Below are 18,624 nucleotides of genomic sequence, written 5' to 3'. Positions count from 1 at the left end.
GTTGTGGCAGCCGGGGGTGGGTAGGTGGGTCCTAGTCCTGAGGAGTTCAGGGGGCTGGTGATCTGCTCACGGGTAATTATAAGGTTCCTGCAGCAATTTGGGATTTCTTTCTGTAAACCGAATTCCTTATGTTTAAGGATTTAGATACCTTTCACCTAAGTTAGGAATCAAGTAGCTAGTGTAAAGCAACTTAACTGCTAATATCTTTTAATACTGTTTCTTTAAACACAGCTGTCTTTGCCTTCTGAATATGACTTTTTTTCCTCAAAATTTGTATAGCTTATGTATTCCTGAAATTAAAGAGTAGATGGGGAGAATTTCAGCCCTGTCCAGAATAGAAGGTAGGGTCTGAGTGGTTTCTGTCACAAGAGTTTGAGCTATTTGTGTGTATTTCTCTTACTGCACTGTTAGTGTGAGGATCTAGAGAGAGAAGAGATTATTTGTGTGCCACTTGCCTTCAGCACTGTGTCGTAGTATATTTTTGAAAATCATAAGCATTTCTCGGATACTGGTCCTCTCGGTTTTCAAGATAATTTGGAAATTTGACCTTTGTTGCAGCCATTTTCAAAGCCTATTAAATTCAAAGGAGTTTTGTTGGTAGCATTTTTATGTACTATTGCCAGTCCTCCCGCTGTGTAGCAATTTACCATTTCTGTTGCATTTGTTTCTGTTTGAGAATAGAGTACGTAGTAGCAGTTTATGTTGTGTTTAGTAACCAAATTCTCCTCCTCCTTTCACAGATGCAAGTAGTAACAGAGTTAAAAACGGAGCAAGATCCCAACTGCTCTGAACCTGATGTGGAAGGAGTGAGCCCTCCACCCGTGGGGTCCCAGACGCCAATGGATGCAGACAAGCAGGCCATTTATAGGTAGCAATGAGATGTGACGCATGTGGGTTTTTAGCAGGAATAACAGGAGTGGAGAACCTTGTTAAATGGAATATACTAGAACTATTAGGTAGGCAGGGTAGGGAAGTAGGTGATAACCACTGGAGTGAGAAGTTTGTCAAATTAAGATGTTACTCCTAATACCTTAAAAGTTTTGGAATAGAAATGTATGTTTTAGTCAGTCTTGTAAAAAGAAACCTTTAGGCCAGGGTAGTTTTACTGGAGAATCCCGTAAAGGAAGAGAGAATGCTTCCCAATACATCACTCTGGTACTAAAGCCAGATACAGACAATACAAAAAAGAAAAATACACATGGGTGTGCCTCATGAACTTAAGCATAAAAATCACTAATCAAATATTAAATCCAGCAGCACATAGAAAGAATAACATACACTGACCAAGTGGAATTTATCCCACGAACTCAAAACTGATTCACTAGTCAAACAGTCAACCAGTGAGGCCCACAACATGATCATACCAAATGACACAGGAAAGCATTTGACAAAAGTTAGCAGCTAATTATGATTAAAAACTGTCAGCAGAGTGGCAATAGAGGAAAACTTCCCTGACCTGATGAAAGGCAACCTCAAAAGGTCTATAGTTCTCATCATAGTTAATGGCCAAAGACTGTTTTCCTCCGAGCTTGGGCATAAGCAGAGATGTCCACCCTGACTCAACCCATTCACACCGCCATAATGAAAGTCCTAGCCAGTGCAGTAAGGCATTTTTCTTACTTATAGAAAAGGGATACCAGATTAGAAAGGAAGAAATAAAACTGACTCTGTGTACAAACAACATAATTGTCTATGTAGAAAATCCCAAGGATTACCGAAAAACTCCCAGAACTAGTTAAGTAAGTTTAATAAGGTCACAGATTACAAGAGCTACCAATCCCATTTCTTTCTTTCTTTTTTTTTTTTTTTTTTAAGATATTATTTATTTATTCATGAGAGAGACACAGAGAACGAGGCAGAGACACAGGCAGAGGGAGAAGCAGGCTCCATGCAGGGAGCCCGACGTGGGACTCGATCCCGGGTCTCCAGGATCACACCCCGGGCTGCAGGTGGCACTAAACTGCTGTGCCACTGGGGCTGCCCACCAATCCCATTTCTATATGAGTGATATACAATTGGAAGCTGAAATTTAAAAAGACAATACTATTTACAAAAGCTCCAAAAAATTTAGGTATAAATCTAACAAAACACAGAAACTTTATGCTGAAAAACTAGAATGCCAATGCAACAATCAAAGAAAACCTATATTAATGGTGAGACACACCATATTCATGGTTTGAAAGGGTCAACATATTAAAGATGTTCTTTCTCCTAAAATTGACTTGTAGATTTACCACAATTCCAATTAAAGCCTTAGCAGGATATTTTTGTACATATGGACAAGTTAATTCTAATTTTATACGGAAGGCAAAAGAGCTAGACTTGCTAAAACAGCATTGAAAACAAAGAACAAAGTTGGATTTTGAGATGTACTATGGTGTTACAGTAACGAGGACGTGGTGATGGTGGTGAAGGCATAGGATCAGTGTCACTGATAGAGTCCAGAAGTAGATGGACAAAAACATGATTTATTTGATCTTTGACCAAGGCACAAACACAGTTGTAGAGGTAGAGTTTCCAACAAACGGTGTTGGAACAATTAGACATTCATATGCTAAAGGAAGATCCTTGACCTAATCTCACATTTTATATGGAAATTTACTCAAAATGGAGTATAGATCTATTTTTTTTTAAAGATTTTATTTATTTATTCATGAGAGACAGAGAGAGAGAGAGGCAGAGACACAGGCAGAGAATCAGGCTCCATGCAGGGAGCCCGATTCAGGATTCGATCCTGGGACTCCAGGATCACGCCCTGGGCCCAGGGTAGGCGCTTAACCGCTGAGCCACCCAGGCATCCCTGGAGTATAGATCTAAATGTAAGATTTAAAACTATATAAAACTGATCTGTCCACACAGTAAAATATTATTCAGCCACAAAAAGGAACAAAGTACTGACACATGTTACAACTTGGGTGAGCGTGGGAAACACCACGCTAAGCGAAAGAAGCTAGATGCCAAAGGGCACATGTGGTATAATTCCGTTTATACGGGATGTCTAGAACTGGCACATCTGTAGGACAAGTCGGTATGGTGGCCTGGGGCTGGGCTTTGGGGGAAAATGGGCAGTGACTGCTCATGGCTACCAGGTTTCTTTGGGGGAGGATGAAAAAGCTGCAGAATTGACCTTGGTGATGGTTGCAGTGCTCTGTGAACAGAGTGGACACCATTGGATTGTACACTGTAAGTAGATAGATTGTAGCGCGTGAACTGTGTCTCAACAAAGCTGTTACACTAACGAATGCGTACATACCTGCTAAAATATTCTCGTGCAAATGTAGAACATATATTTTACATTTTTTCCCCCCAGGCATCCACTATTTCCATTATTAGCTTTGTTGTTTGAAAAATGTGAACAATCTACACAGGGCTCAGAAGGCACAACTTCTGCCAGTTTTGACGTAGATATTGAAAATTTTGTAAGGAAGCAAGAGAAGGAAGGAAAACCTTTCTTCTGTGAAGATCCGGAAACTGACAATTTAGTAAGTAAAATATGTGTTTTATTCTTATTTTTTTACTTCTTCCAAATTTAAAATCCATTCCATAAATTTTAAACTTCCAAGTAGGACTTTAGAATGTAGTTCTGCTCAAGGGGAGAATCGTGTAGTTCATGAAATAACTTCCCATGTGTGTGACCTGTCCCCACGTCTTCCAGCCTTCTCTGGTGACCTTTACTGTAGGGATCAAAGGAGATTATCTGAGCCTGCATCACAGAGGGACTGAGGATTCAGTTCTTTTGTAAATATTTGTGAAGTTTGTTGGGGTTGGTGTGCTTACGTGCCCTGCGTCTCGGGCATGTGTGTGCCCCACTCCCGTTCTTGACTTTTCCCTGATCGTGGCCACACAACCTTATTGTCCAGGACAGACCTTTAGCTCTGTCTTAGGCTGGCAGTAAGGTGTGGTGGGCCACAAGGCTGATGCAGGCACAGAGCCGGCCAGGCTTAACAAAGGGCCCCCACACTTCTCATCCCGTCCCCTGGCCTTTCTGCCTCACGTGGTGGGTGCCCTCCTCCCTGCCTCGGGAGGTTCGGGGTTCCCTGTGCTGTCTAAAGGAACTGCAGAATTTGTCAGAGTTAACATCCCTGCTGCACCCAAAGGAGCACTGCCCTTCTGTGCCGGTGGAGCACGTTAGCCTGCGCTGGGGGGACACGCCCCTTCCCTGGGTTTCCTTTACCGCCTGCCAAGCCCCAGCCCAAAATCTTAGGGCCCTTATCAGCAGAAAAGCATCTTTAGAAAACTTTTTCCTGGGGATCCCTGGGTGGTGCAGCGGTTTGGCACCTGCCTTTGGCCCAGGGCACGATCCTGGAGACCCGGGATCGAATCCCATGTCGGGCTCCTGGTGCATGGAGCCTGCTTCTCCCTCTGCCTGTGTCTCTGCCTGTGTCTCTGGCTCTGTCTCTCCTTCTATCTCTCAAGAATAAATAAATAAAATCTTTAAAAAAAAAAAAAAAAACTTTTTCCTGAATAAATGTCTCGGATCTTTGTTGTTTGTATGTATGTGTGTATGTATTTAAGATTTTATTTATTTATTCATGAGAGACACACAGAGAGGCAGAGACACAGGCAGAGGGAGAAGCAGGCTCCCTGCGGAGAGCCCGATGTGGGACTCGATCCCGTGCTCCAGGATCACGCCTTGGGCCGAAGGCAGGCGCTCAACCGCTGAGCCACCAGGCATCTCTCTTTGTTGTTTTTTAATTTCTCATTATACGCTCAACTCTTGGTGCCTAGTGGGCTTTACCAATGCACTGTCTGAGCTGGAGTCAGCCTCCTCAGCTTTGAACTGGGTCCAACAGTGCCCGCCCTGTGGGGTGAGCAGCAGGAGCTGTCCCCACCTCTGGATCTCTGGTCCTCAGCCAGCAGTGTGTGGGCCGCGGGTGTAGCTGGAGGGACCCAGGCTTTCTGACTGGCGTTCCAGCATAGGGCCTAGCAGAGCTGGGCGCCCAGTCACTCGCTCTAGTGACCAATGGACTGGTTCGTTCCACAGCACATCCGGATTACTGCCTCCAGGGTCACAGGGAAGGAGCTGGGCGTGGGGTTGTGGATTCACAGGCCGGTAGTGCTTATTATTACGGACCCTTACCTACTGCTGTGGGCCGGGTCACTCTGAAACTTAGTAAAGTCACCGTAAAACCTTTGTAAAAATCTTAAAAGGGCTGATCTAGTGCTGGGGGCAGAGTTCTTAGGCTTGACACCGAAAGCACAGTCCATAGAAGGCAGAGCAGGTAAATTAAGTTTTACCAAAATTAAGAGCCGCCTATGAGATGGGCATGGATTCCTCCCCATTTACAGGTGAAGAAACCGGAGCAGAGGGAGGGGGAGTACCTTGCTCTTTGTGTAGCAGGTCAGTGGGGCCGAGTCGAGGCCCGGCTGCCTCCGGGTGCTGTGACTCCCCAAGGGCGGCACGGGGACCATCTGTGTCCCCACATGCCAGATGCAGCGAAAGTGCCAAAGGTCTGTGGCGCTGGGGTGACTCGTCGTCTTGCCTGGTTTCTGATGGGATCCCCCTCCCGTCGGGGGCTGTGCGGCAGTCAGGCCAATACCCAACAGTAGTTACGTGCTGAGGATTATAATTTACCCTTAAGCTGTCATTTCCTTGTCTGAACGCCTTCATTTTCTCTGCTTCTAGATGGTCAAAGCGATCCAGGTTTTGCGTATTCATCTTCTTGAGCTGGAAAAGGTTAATGAACTGTGCAAAGATTTCTGCAGTCGCTACATTGCTTGTCTAAAAACGAAAATGAACAGTGAGACTCTCCTGAGCGGAGAACCTGGAAGCCCGTACTCCCCTGTCCAGTCCCAGGTATCTATGTGGGTCCTGCTGAGCTTCGGGGTGACTGTACGATCTGCAGGGGTGACGGGTGCTGACCTCTGAGACCAGTAGCCCTGTCAGAGTCCCTGGGCTGTCTTAGGGCCAACCTCCAGCCAGGAGGACAGGCCCTCGAGGTGTCGTGCAGTAAGTGGGGTGAGGCCTCAACCTGTGTACCAGACCCTGGATCCCACCTTTCAGGAGGATGGACTGCCATTCACTGCTTTCCTTTTTCTTTGGAATATGGTTTTTGTTATTTCTTAAAATTGTGGTAAAATACACGTCATAAAACGTAGCATCTTAATCATTTTTAAGTGTATACTTCGGTGGCATTAAGCATCTTCCCGCTGCTGGGCAAACCATTGTCACCATCCATCTCCAGAGCTTTCCATCTCCGTAGACTGAAATGCTGTCCTCATTAAATGCTGAGTCTCCACCTTCCCTCCCCCACCCCTGGCTCCCACATTCTACTTCCTGTCTCTGTGAGTTTGATTAGTCTACGTACCTCATGTAGGGGATCGTACCGTATTTGTCCTTTTGTGTTTGACACGATGTCCTCAGGGTTCATCCGTGTTGAAGCACTATTATACTTGAGCCATTCTGTTGGTACATAGTGACACTCGTGGTTGTAGTGTGCGCTTCTCCGATGGCTAATGGTGTTGACCTTCTTTTCATGAGCATGTTTGCCATCGGTGGATCCTCCTTGGTAGAATGCCTGTTCATGTCTTTAGCTCATTTTCCTTCTTTTCTTTCTTTCTTTCCTTTTTTTTTTTTTTTAAAAGAATCTTCTAAAAAAAAATTTAAAAAAATAATCTTCTTTTTTTTTAATTTTATTTATTTGTTTATTCGTGAAAGACAGAGAGAGAGGCAGACACAGGCAGAGGGAGAAGCAGGCCCCATGCAGGGAGCCCGACATGGGACTCGATCCCAGGTCTGCAGGATCACGCCCTGGGCTGAAGGCGGCGCTAAACTGCTGAGCCACCTGGGCTGCCCTAAGTACCCGTCTTTTATTGGCTGTATGGTTTGTAAATATTTTTGCCCAAGTCTGTAGCTTATCTTTTCATCCACTTAACAGGATTTTTCACAGAGCAAACATTTTAAATTTTGACCAAGTCCCCTTTATCAACTTTTCCTTTGATGAATTGTGCTTTTGGTGTTAAGTCTAAGAACTCTGCCCTGCCTTAGATCCCAAAGATTTTCTGTAGGTTTTTTTTTTTTTTCTGAAAGTTTTATATTTTACATTTAAATCCATGGCCCATTTATTTTTATTAAAAAAATTTTTTTTTTCCATGACCCATTTTGAGTTAACTTTTGTATAAAGTACAAGTTTAGGCTGAGGTTCTTTCTCTGGCCTCTAGATGTCCAGTGCTCCAGCACCATTTGTTGAAATTCCTCCACTGAATTGCTTTTATGACTGATTGTCAAAAATCAGTCAGGGGTATATGTGTTGGTTTGTTCTGGTGTTCTCTGTTCTGTTCCACTGATCTGTGTGTTTATACCATCCACTCTTGGTTATGGTAGTTATTCAGTAAGTCTCAAACTTGAATAGACTGTTTCTTCCTACTCTATTCTCCTTTATAAAAGTTATTTTAGTTCCTTTCCATATAAATTTTGGAATAATCTTGTCTATATCAACAACAATAAAATGAGATTTTTGGGAGGAATTGCATCAAGCCTCTGTATCATTCTGGGGAGAATTGATGTCTTTACTCTGTTGACTCTTCCAGTTCACAGACCTGTTATGTGTCTCCATTTATTTACTCTTCTGTCATTTCTTTCATTAGTGTTTTGTAGTTTTGTTAATAGAAGTCCTGCACATATGTTTTTAGGATTAACGCCTACATGTTTTGTTTTGTTTTAGCAATTATAAATGGTATTTTTTTTTAAGATTTAATTAAATTAATTAATTTTTTTAAAAAAGATTTTATTTATTTATTCATGACAGACACAGAGAAGGAGAGAGAGGCAGAGACACAGGCAGACGGAGAAGCAGGCTCCATGCAGGGAGCCTGATGTGGGACTCCATCCCGGGTCTCCAGGATCACGCCCCTGGCCAAAGGTGGCGCCAAACCGCTGGGCCATCAGGGCTGCCCTAATTTATTTTTTTAAAAGATTTTATGTATGTATCCATGAGAGACAGAGAGAGAGAGAGGGGCAGAGACCCAGGCAGAGGGAGAAGCAGGCTCCCTGTGGGGAGCCTGATGCGGGGCTCGATCCCAGGACCCTGGGGTCACGCCCTGAGCCGAAGGCAGAGGCTCCACTGCTGAGCCATCCAAGCGCCCCTAGTATTATATTTTAACTTCAGTGTCCCTATTGATATTTAGAAATACAGTAGATTTTGTATGTTTATCCTGCATCTTGTAACCTTGCTGAGCACACATATTGTTTCTAGAAGGTCCTTTTCACAGATTCCTTAGGATGTCCTACCTGTTTGGTTATGTCATCTGCAGATCTGAACTGTCCCCTTCCTTCCTGATCTGTATGCTTTTCGTTTCCTTGTCTTGCTGCGTTGGCTAGAACATCTGGCAATATCTTGAATACCATTGGTCAGAGTGGACATCCTGCCTTATTCTCAATCTTAGGGGAAAGCGTTCCTCCTTTCGCTATCAATTGTAGTTTTTTTTTTTTTTTAAGATTTATTTATTCATTATTTATTCATGATAGACACAGAGAGAGAGGCAGAGACACAGGCAGAGGGAGAAATAGGCTCGATCCCGGGACTCCAGGGTCATGCCCTGGGCCAAAGGCAGGTGCCAAATAGCTGAGCCACCCAGGGATCCCCTCAATTGTAGTTTTAGTGGCAGGTTTTTTCTAGATGATCTCATCAAGTGGAGGCAGTTCCCCTCTAATCCTATTTTTCTGAGAGTTTCTATTAATGTTGAATTTTGTCAAATGCTTTCCCTGCATGAATTGATACGATTGTGATTTTTCTTGTTTCTTCTGTTAACATGGTAGTAGATCACATTACTTGACTGTTCCACTACTGAACAATCCTCACATTTTTTGAATCAACCCCACTTGGTATGGCACACAATTCTTTTTCTGTAGGTTCCTGAATTCTGCTTGCTAATGTTAGGCGTTTGTGTGTCTGTATTGAAGGATATTGGTCTGTAGTTGCTTTTTTGTTACCGTCTTTGTGTAGGTTTGGTACCATATTCATTCAGCTTTATGGAATAAAAGGAAAAGTGTTTCTTCCTTTTCTGTCTCTGGAAGTGATTGTGTAGAATTGGTGTTAATTCTTTACATGTTTGATAGAATTCTCCAGTGGCACTAGCTGGACCTAGAGATTTCTTTTTTGAGTTTTCAGATTATACATTTGGTGCCCTTAGTAGTTCTAAGGCTGTTCAGATGAGCTGTTTCATACTAGCTCCTGTCTCAGATGTCAGATGCATGTGTGCCGGGTGGTCCACAGCCCTGCTTCTTGCCTGCTGATGTGTGTAGGGTCTGCAGTGCTCTCCTCTGTTTTGTTCCTGATATTGGTAATTTGCCATCTTGCTTTGTTTTTTCTAACTCTTATAGAGGTTTGTCAGTAGATTGATGATTGATCTTTGCAAAGAACCAGCTCTTTTTTCATCGATCTCTGTTGTTCAATTTTCATTTTCATTGACTGCTTTTGATCTTACTATTTCCTCCCTTCTTTTTAGAAAAAAAGTTTTTTTAATGATTTTATTTATTTATTTATGAGAGACACACACACAGAGAGAGGCAGAGATGCAGGCAGAGGGAGAAGCAGGCTCCATGCAGGGAGCCTGATATGGGACTCAATCCCAGGACCCCGGGGATCACGATGTGAGCCGAAGGCAGACATTCAACCATTGAGCCACCCAGAAGCCCCTCCTTTCTTTTTGCTTTGGTTTCCTTCTGTTCCTCTTTTTCTAGGTTCTGGATGATGGGTACTTGGGTTATTGATTTGGGTGAATTAACTTTTATTCTAACCAAGTTAATGGGCTAGATTCTATATAAGCTGTACCTACCAAAGCTTATACACACATTCAAATTGATGTGGCGTCCTGCAGAGTCATGGTCTTTGGATGATGTCCACCGATGCTGTTTAACTGCTCAAATATCTGGGTGTCTTCTGCGTGCCAGGCCCAATGCCTGGATGCCAGGTGCAGAGCTTCCTTCCCTTGCCAACCACAGTGCAGCCATCAGAGTAAATGGATAGATTGGCCTGTTGGCATGTACCTTCAGATGGGTGGAATCTTGATGTGGTGTTGATGGTCATCTTTGTGGAACCTGCTGCGGGCCGGGCCCAGACCTAGCACTCTACAGGCATGAGCACCAGGGGGCTCACCTCTTTTATGATGATTAATATGATGACAAGATGAACGATAATGTTTTGGAAGCCAGATTGAAACTAGTATCTCAGTATTGATCGTCGTATTTGGTACTGGGTCAGTCTTGGATCTCTTGGTCTGCAGGTATGTGAACTGTGCTTTACAGGACACTTGTCGCCTCATTACATCTCTTTGTCTCAAATACCTTTCCTTCATTAATGATACCATTAGGCCACTTGTTTTAAAGTTTTACATGTGGGTTTTCTGTTTTCCAGTAACCCCTCCCTGTGTATTTCTGACCCACAGCAGATTCAGAGTGCCATCTCAGGCACGCTCAGCCCCCAGGGGATCGTGGTTCCAGCATCTGCCCTGCAGCAGGGGAACGTAACCATGGCAACAGTAGCAGGTATGCTGGCGGAAGAAAGGATGCTCTTTCCTTGAGCTTTTGTGGAAAAGTCCTTTATGTTACAACAGAGAAGTGTGTAAATGTAATTTCTAATTAATGTCAGTTTCTGATACAGGAGTGGCAAAATCTAGAGCTCTTAGAATTGAATGCCTGTTTCTTGGTTTAATTCTCAGTAACAAATATGTTATGCAAATTGTGTTTCCCTACCAAAAAATTTGAGGGAGAAAGGTTTTGTTTTTTATTTTTTTTAAAGATTTTATTTATTTATTCATGAGAAACATAGAGGGAGGAGCGGGCTCCCTGCAGGGAGCCTGATGCAGGACTCGATCCCAGGACCCCGGGGTCACACCCTGAGCTGAAGAAGGGCGCCCAACCACTGAGCCCCACAGGTGCCCCAGGGAAGTTGTTAATAATTTATAGAGACAAGTCAACCAATAAAGTATTGATCATTTGAAATGATTTAAAAACCAGACTGGAGATTTTATTCCTTTCACACATACATTCAGTATATTGAGAATATGGTTTTAAACTGTTGAGACTCACGAGTATTTTCATTTCTTCCTTCTTCAGGTGGCACAGTGTATCAACCTGTCACAGTTGTCACTCCTCAAGGCCAGGTAGTGACACAAGCGCTGTCGCCTGGCACGATCAGGATCCAGAACTCCCAGGTGCATATGCCATTTCTGTGGGAGGGCTTGGGGGCGAGTTGCACGAGTTGGGGGGCAGCAGGAGATCCAGGCTTGGTCTGTTCCCTGGGCCTGAAGATGGTTTGTCTCAAGCTGGCTTTCGTGTAGCGATCTCCAGTTAATCTCAGTGTCAGTGTTTTGTCTCATTTATCCTTCATTTTCCTCATTGTAAAAAAGTTGGCAAAGTTCAGAAAGTCTAAGGAAGCAGAGAAAGTCATCCATTACCCCTTCTCCTAAGCATCCACTGTCTTCAATTTTAACACCGGATCGTGTAGTTGTCTCTGGATCAGGAGACTTGCCGTGTAGAGACACTCTTCCTGCCCCCGTGGAGGTTCACAGCAGACCCAGCACGCCAAGGCCTTTGTGCTGTGCACCTGCTGGGCCAGCAGCGCTTCAGGCTGGTCCTCGGGGAGGCCAGGGCACTTCCTTAACATCCTCCCACAGCCTGGTGGGAAAGCTGTGCAAGGGCTGCCCCTCCCCTGCTCCGGGTTGCCCAGTGGAGGCCCCGCCCCAAGGAGGCTGGTCTGCTCCTCCTGCCACCTGGGGAATACCGGCTCCCAGAACAAAGGAGGCAGCTTTCTGGCCAGAAGCGGCCGGTGGACATGCTGTTACGTGCTGTGCTGAGGTCATGGTCCTCTCCCTGGGCCTATGCAGTAAGAGGAGGTTGGACTCGGCTGCATCTAAATTACAGAGACACACACGGATACATACAGCCTTGTTTATCACATTTAGCTAGGGTTAAATCAGTTAATGTTTCTGTTATCAGCTCCTATGTAAGAGCAGATTCATTCTTTCTGTTAGTTCTTCGTCTTTGGCCTGCACACGTATTTTGCACAAGCTCCTGACGACTCGGAGGCCCAGCCTGGGAGATGTTGGTGTCTCCCTCAAGCAGAGAGCAGATGTGAGAGGGCCTGGGGCAGCCACAGGCTTGCCCCACCAATCCAGGGGTTACTGCCTCTCACTTCAAGGACAGAATTGAGCTGGGGCAGGGGGCCTTGTCATCTGGGCACATGAGGGCTCGCCAAGCCTGGCAGTGGGTAGAGGAGAAGCTGGGCTCCACCAGCATTGTCTTTGGATTCTCCAACCAACCCACTTTCCCTGGAGCTTTCCATTTACCATGGCTGTGAACACAAGGCACCATCTGGTTTGCAGGTGCTTTTAGAGAAAGACACTTTAAAGTGAGGTGCCTTCCTTATATAGTAGAGGTTTATTTGCCCTGTTGCTTAAGAAGAAAACTTTCTGGGGTGCCGGGGGCGCTCAGTCAGTTAAGCGTCCAACTCCTGATTTCAGCTCAGATCATGATCTCAGAGTCGTGAGATCATGCCCAACTGCTCACATTGGGCTCCATGCTCAGCAGGGAGTCGGATTCTCTCTCGGCCTCTCCCTGCTGCGTGCTCTCTTGCTCACTCTCCCCCTCTTCCTCTCTCAAATAAATGAGTCTTTAAGAAAAAAAAAAAAAGAAATTTTTCTACTTAACTGAATTTTCTTATAGATGGACTTGACTAGTTTAGCAAACACACAGAGTTTGTATTCAGCATAACCCCTTCTGACACGGGACGTGCATGTGACCCTCCCCAGCCCCGTTAGGCAGACTCTTTGCAGCCTGTGCACTGTCCCGGCACTGGTGCTCGGTGGTTCTCCACCAAGGTGGTTCACCCTGCACCTGTCCCCTCCCCGTCACACCCCTGCCCAGTACAGCTCCCGGGGCAGCAGGGCCGGAAGCCAGAGACACGAGCTGCCCCAGGTTTGGAACAGAAGAATAAACAGATGGACTGCCTGGGGGTAGGCAGGTCCATGTGATTTTTATTGTGGCTATTTGGGCTGCTCTGGGCTCCTTTTTCCCCCGTTTTCTTTTTTTGGGGGGGATTGGTTCTTGCTGGGCTTCAGATAATTGGGGAGAGTGACTTAACCACTGATAGTTTCTGTTTCTGTGTCAGAAACTATGGGGTAGGTTTTACCAAGAAAACTGCTCACTGCCCGTCATGGCTCCTGTTGTCGCTCTGGCCCGCGTCATTCCAGGCAGCCGAGCAGTGGCAGTCACTGGTGAGCCCTTGCGATGCTCATCCTGTGGTGTCCCCGACCTGCTCCGTCCTGCCCCGAGTCTGGCTGGGGCAGACTTTAGCATCGCCACTGCCCCCCAGAAGAGCATCGGCCACTGCAGGCCACGTCCTGACCTACTGCCCATCAGCAGGAGGCAGGATTTGGCGTCTCCTAGGACATCTCCATGGAAAGGTGTTTCTACTTCTTAAATATGTTTTCAAGAAACGAGAAGTAGCCAGGGGGATTTCATTGGTTTCCTGTCCCTCCAGCCCACCCCTCTTTCCCAGGAGAGTCTTATTTATACGATATTTATACATTTTAGGTTTCTGCTATTGTTTGGCTTATGACAAGGTTTTTTGCCTCGTTTTACTCTTATTTTGCTTTTTTAAATCTGCTGTGTGTCCAGCTGAGGGTGCAGGGAGCTGAGAGGCATGGAGCAAACCACCGCCCTTCCCGCCTGTTCCCTCCTCTCCCCTCAAGCAACTGCTTTCTGATCTTGCTGCTCTTTCCTCCCCGTTTCTAAGTAAGAATCCTCCCTCTTCACTCCCCCGTAAGCCCCTGGATTGGGCTCTCGTCCTGGTCAGGGCCTAGGCCATCTGCACACTCCCCTCGCTGAGGCTCTTCCCCGTCCTGCTCGTGCGTCGGTGTGGCCAGACCTGTTCTCAGCATTAATGTCATCATGACCGGTCAGCACTGCTCTCCACGGAGCTAAGTGTGACGCTGTGAGCACCGGGCTTCTCCGCCTCAGAGGTGTCTAGCCCAGTTCAAAGTGCTCTGAGGGTGCCCTCGCCAGCACCCTGGCCTGACTCCCAGGCGCCCCGCTGGCGAGAAGGCACAGTGGTGCTGCGTGTCCCCAGCAGCTCTCCCCTCCCGGCCTCAGGGGCTCTTCCCTGTCCAGGCTGGACATTGGGCATGTTCTTGAACTTTCCTTTGACATCCCGTTGAAGGAGTTCTCTACTTTCTTGGTTTTACTCTCCACTGTGAACATTTCCAGTGAACATGTGCATGGGAAGTACATTTTGTTGAGTCTCTGCAAACCTGAAAAGACTTTATTTTGGTGTCGTACTTGATGCAGTCCGTTTACAAGTACGGTTTCGGATGACATCGCGCGCATCAGGACGGGGAGCGAGGCATTCCTGGGCTCTAGTGGCAGTGTCGCCCTGGGGAGGAGGTCAGCGTTCCCTGCTTTTCTGTCGCTGTTTTCTCCTTTCAGGTGCTTCTCTGAGCTGTTGCTGAGCCCCTGGAAAACCTCGTGTTCCTGAGTCTGAGACCTCTCCTTGCAGTCTGGGACAGCCCTGCCCCCACCCTGGCACGCTCCTTCTCTCTTTCCAGAACCCTTGCTAATTGAACATTAGACTTTCTGAATCGAACCTCTGAGTTTTTGTGTTGTTTTGTATTTGTGCTCCCGTTGTCTGCTTTCTGAGAGGTTTCCTTTTACCTCCCGGCCCACCCACGCAGGCTGACCTCTTCAGCTCAGTTTGGATTTCCTAGACTCTTCCTCGCCCTCCGTGCTTTCTTTTGAAGTAGCTCTTGTTTTTGCTTCATGGGAGGTTGAAGTTGTCTTCAGTTTCTGCATTCTCTCTGTTTCCTCTGCGTCTCAATGTTTCTTCGCTTTGGTATCTTTGGTTTCAGTGGAGGCTTTCAAGTGTTTGGGGACAGTTGGCTGTCCTCGAACTATAAACATGAGCTGCCGGAAAGCCGTTGGGTGCAGGGCAGGTGTGGGCATGGCGGGCCGCCTTCCCCGCTGGCTGTCCTCCGGAGTGTGTTCTCCACCCAGTGTCTCCAGAGAAGGACTGTCAGATTTCTTGCCCAGGGCCTAGGCCTGGCTGCAGGGGCGGGAGTGGGTTGGGGTCTCCCATTTTGTGGGTAGACTTTTCTCATCCCCATTCCTGGCTTTGCATCTTGTTCCCACTGTCCAGCTGGGCCCATGGGTCCCCAGGCTCCTGCAGGGCAGAGGGCAGATTGGTCGTCTGCAGAGAATGATAGAGAGGGTCTGGGGGCTCTCGCTGCTTCTTAGACTTCTGACCAGTCTCCTAGGCTTTTAAAGTCCCCACTTGTCCAGTCCTGGGCTGTGCTGGAGCTCAGCAGGGCCCGTGGCCATTCCGTGCAGAGGCCCTTGGCTTCCTTTCTCACGCCACCTTGTTGGCACTCAGGCTCTCTTGGGAGCATCCGTGAGGTCGAGTCACGCAGCCAGCTGTCACTTTGCCTCTCTTTGAGCCTACATTTGCTTTAACCGTGCACAAAAAAAAGCAACACTGAGCATTTGTCAGATTTCATGAAGAACATATATTAATTGAGACAAGTAAGGCAGATGAGCTAAATTTTGGCCCTGGGTGCTTTGGAGTTAGTATTAAAAGTTCATTTCCTATTCTTTTTCCTGCACACGAACATGAGTGTCGAGGGGGTGCCCAACACCATGGCTCTCAGGCCTTTAAGAGATAAATACATTTCACAAACACTTAGGCCTTTATTAGTAATCTTGAGTTTTAAACATTTCAGAGGCAGGTAGTGTCTTGTCTCCTGTAAGTCAAAAATTCCGCTTCGATGTCATTGAGGCTTTTAGAGAATACATCCGAAGTGACCTAGAGCCAGAGGAAGTAGAGATAATACAGTGACCTCCCGAAATTGAGTTCCTCTCCTTTCAACTGTGTCTGTGAAAACATCACATGGACGGTGGTTGGTCTCTTCAGTCAGATTCCCGCATGAGTCCTGGGTTGCCGCGTGCACAGCAGCAGAGCTGTGCCCAGTGTGTCTGCACCCGGGCCCGAGCGAGCGGTGCTGCTGGCCTTCCTGGTCCGTGTCGTGTGCGCCGACACCACCTCCACAGGCGTGCTGGGCGTGAGCGGCGGCGCCTGGGGCCTGGGGTCGGTGGGTCGGCAGCCTGGCCCTACAGACCTCAAATCTTTCTTACGTTTGTGTGAAAGACACGCATGTAACGAGTGCTGTGTGGGTCCTTCCTTTAGGAGGGGAACAGGCAGAGTGTGTCCCTGCTGTCCTCAGGGGCGATGGAGGCCGCGTCTGCGGTGGCTCCTGAGGCGTCTGGGCCAGTGGCGGTCGCCTCGGTCCCCCATGAGCCGGGTGTCTGCACTGTGTGTGCCTCTGTCTTTCCCTCCGTTCAGCCCACGTGGCCGCCTCTCATTCCTGCCTTCCTGCCCGTTCCTGCTGACTGCTCCGATCTCTAGGCCAGGGTGTGGGTGTTGTCACGGGCGTGACACGAAGCCGAGCGGTGGGCTGGCTGGGGCCGTGGGACTCCCCTGTCTGTGGGGCAGTGGCCGCGAGGCCCTCTGGGCTCCTGCATCAGCGCCTCGCCGGCCGAGGGGCCACTGAGCGTGGGACAGCAGGGTAAATAGAGAGAACGCAGAGGGAGCCGACACGCGCCTTCGCTAAATGACACGCGTCATTTAGCCATGAGACCTTTGCTTATTTTCTCCATCTGAAGTCGTAAGCTACTTGCATGTGCCGTGATTTTCTGTACTTTCTAACGTTGTTTTTCAATTGTTTAAAAGCTTCAGTTACAGTTAAACCAAGATCTAAGCATCTTGCATCAAGATGATGGCTCATCTAAGAATAAAAGGGGTGTTTTGCCGAAGCACGCTACCAACGTGATGAGATCTTGGCTCTTCCAGCACATAGGGGTAAGAACGCACGTGACCGCGCGGCCGGCAGCGCCCGGAGACGCCCGCTCGCTGGCTTACTCTCCAGGAAAAATGTACTGCGTGTGGGGACAGGCCTGGTGTGCGTGTCGGTGTCTGGTTGACTGTCCCCGTGTCAGGGCGGAGCGTGGGTCAGACGAGGTCCCTGCCTCAGGGACGTCACCAGGAGGGCCCCGCTGCCAACACAGGAAGTACTTCCCGCCCGTGTTAACCATCTACGGCCACACAGGGTGACGGGGCGAGGCCACCCTAGAGGAGTGCTCAGAGAGGAAGAATACAGGCAAAACCTGGGGAAGCAGTGACATTTTAGATCTCGGATCTCAGAGGAAGATGAGGTAGGGTGGAAGGTCGAGCCGCGGACAGCGGTCGGCACATGAGCTTATTGACCTTGAGATAGCCTATGGCCCTGCAGACAGCCCCGGCCCGTCCACACGGAGCCTGCACACCTGTTTGCTCACCTAGATCAGGGCCACACCTGTGAAGGTGGCCCATCTGAGGAAACAGACACTTGCTCGTCCATATACTGGCCAAGACTTGCTCATTACCCATTCGCGATCCTCATCCCCGTGCCCCTGAACTTGGGGGAGGCCCATGACCCAGAGCAGCTTTCAGGAGTGACAGCCCAGTGTAGCAGCCAGGGTCAGGAGCGATGGGCTTGGCTAGGGGAGTGTGTGACGAGACAGAGGCAAGTGGCCACTACCTGCTGCGTGCAGCCTGACTGGGGGAAGGGGGGCGCCCACGGGGTCGTGCAGGCACAGGTGCAGAGGCCGCTCTGTGTCCGGGAGATGAGGAGGCCCTGCAGGGAGCCGGCTGGCAGCCTCGGGAGCCAGCTTTGTGGCCAGGTACTTTCATCGCAGCTTCCATTCCCTCGGAGGGCACATGCCACCAGCCCCCCTGCAGCCCTGGCCGCCTCCCTGTCCCCCGTTGCCCACGGCGCCAGCCGGCTCTGCCTCTTTGCTTCACCACCTCGGGCACCCACTCGTGTCTTTGGTCACTGACTGCTTCCTCCGCGGCCCTGCCTTGCTCATCAGTGTCCCAGGGCCCTGCGGCTGTCAGTGAGGTATCCCTTGGGCCCTTTCTGCGCATCCTCCCTCTGGGGCACCCGCTGCCTGGGCCTGAGGCCCGCATTTGTTCCTGGCATTGGTCTCCATCCTCGCCCTGACCGTGGGCCCCCAGGCCAGCGCCAGTCTCCGTCATCTCCTGTCTTCCGGGGTTCAGCCCTTGTCACTGCCAGCCAGCACCCCCTTTTCTCTAACTGGTGCCAGGCTCTTTCCCTGGGAGACAGCGGTGCAGGGTGGCAGCCGACCCCGGGCTTGGAACTGGGCCCTGAAGTCGCCAAGCGACCTCTCCCTTTCCTGGTCCCCAGCTTCTCTCCTGTCCTGCTCTGTGGCTCCGTTCTCTGCTGAGCCACCCTGCCTGCAGGCCACGCCGCCCGTTCGGGGAGCAGTGCTGTCTCTGAGCAGCGGGGCCCACGTCCGGATGGTTGTCCTGGAAGTGAGAGCTTGTGCAGACACAGTGGTTCGGCGATGTTCACTACAGCGGGGGGAAGGCTCAGGATATGATTCGGGCACATCCGTGGCCAGGCTGTCCCATAGCTAGTTCCCGTGGTAGACGAGGGCCCGAGCCCCCGGCAGGCCCAGGGGTGGCAGTGAGAGGGCGGGCCCTCCCCGCCGCTGGGCACGGAGGTGGTGCCGCCCGTGTGCGTCTGCGCCGCAGGATCGCAGACGAGTGCTGGCCTGGGCGGCTTCCTCGGAGGTGC

General features: G+C 48.7%; 1 protein-coding gene across 12 annotated transcripts in view; it reads left to right on the top strand.

Moving 5' to 3' along the window:
* Positions 1 to 18,624, top strand: part of PKNOX1 (PBX/knotted 1 homeobox 1) — a 62,079-nt gene that overhangs the window by 33,749 nt on the left and 9,706 nt on the right. For all 12 annotated transcript variants that reach the window (XR_011997516.1, XR_011997514.1, XR_011997517.1 and 9 more), the window contains 6 exons: positions 741 to 868; positions 3,311 to 3,482; positions 5,627 to 5,797; positions 10,387 to 10,486; positions 11,057 to 11,154; positions 16,719 to 16,847. Coding sequence is in view for 8 of the 12 variants with exons in the window: in XM_072739554.1 (XP_072595655.1) it covers positions 741 to 868; positions 3,311 to 3,482; positions 5,627 to 5,797; positions 10,387 to 10,486; positions 11,057 to 11,154; positions 16,719 to 16,847 (798 nt within the window). In the remaining 4 variants the exon portion in view is untranslated. The remainder of the gene's footprint in view (positions 1 to 740; positions 869 to 3,310; positions 3,483 to 5,626; positions 5,798 to 10,386; positions 10,487 to 11,056; positions 11,155 to 16,718; positions 16,848 to 18,624) is intronic.

Source organism: Vulpes vulpes, chromosome 15 (genome assembly GCF_048418805.1).
Source record: "Vulpes vulpes isolate BD-2025 chromosome 15, VulVul3, whole genome shotgun sequence".
Lineage (NCBI taxonomy): Eukaryota > Metazoa > Chordata > Mammalia > Carnivora > Canidae > Vulpes > Vulpes vulpes.
Note: the sequence above shows the minus strand (reverse complement) of the source record. Positions and strands in the feature narration are given on the sequence as shown.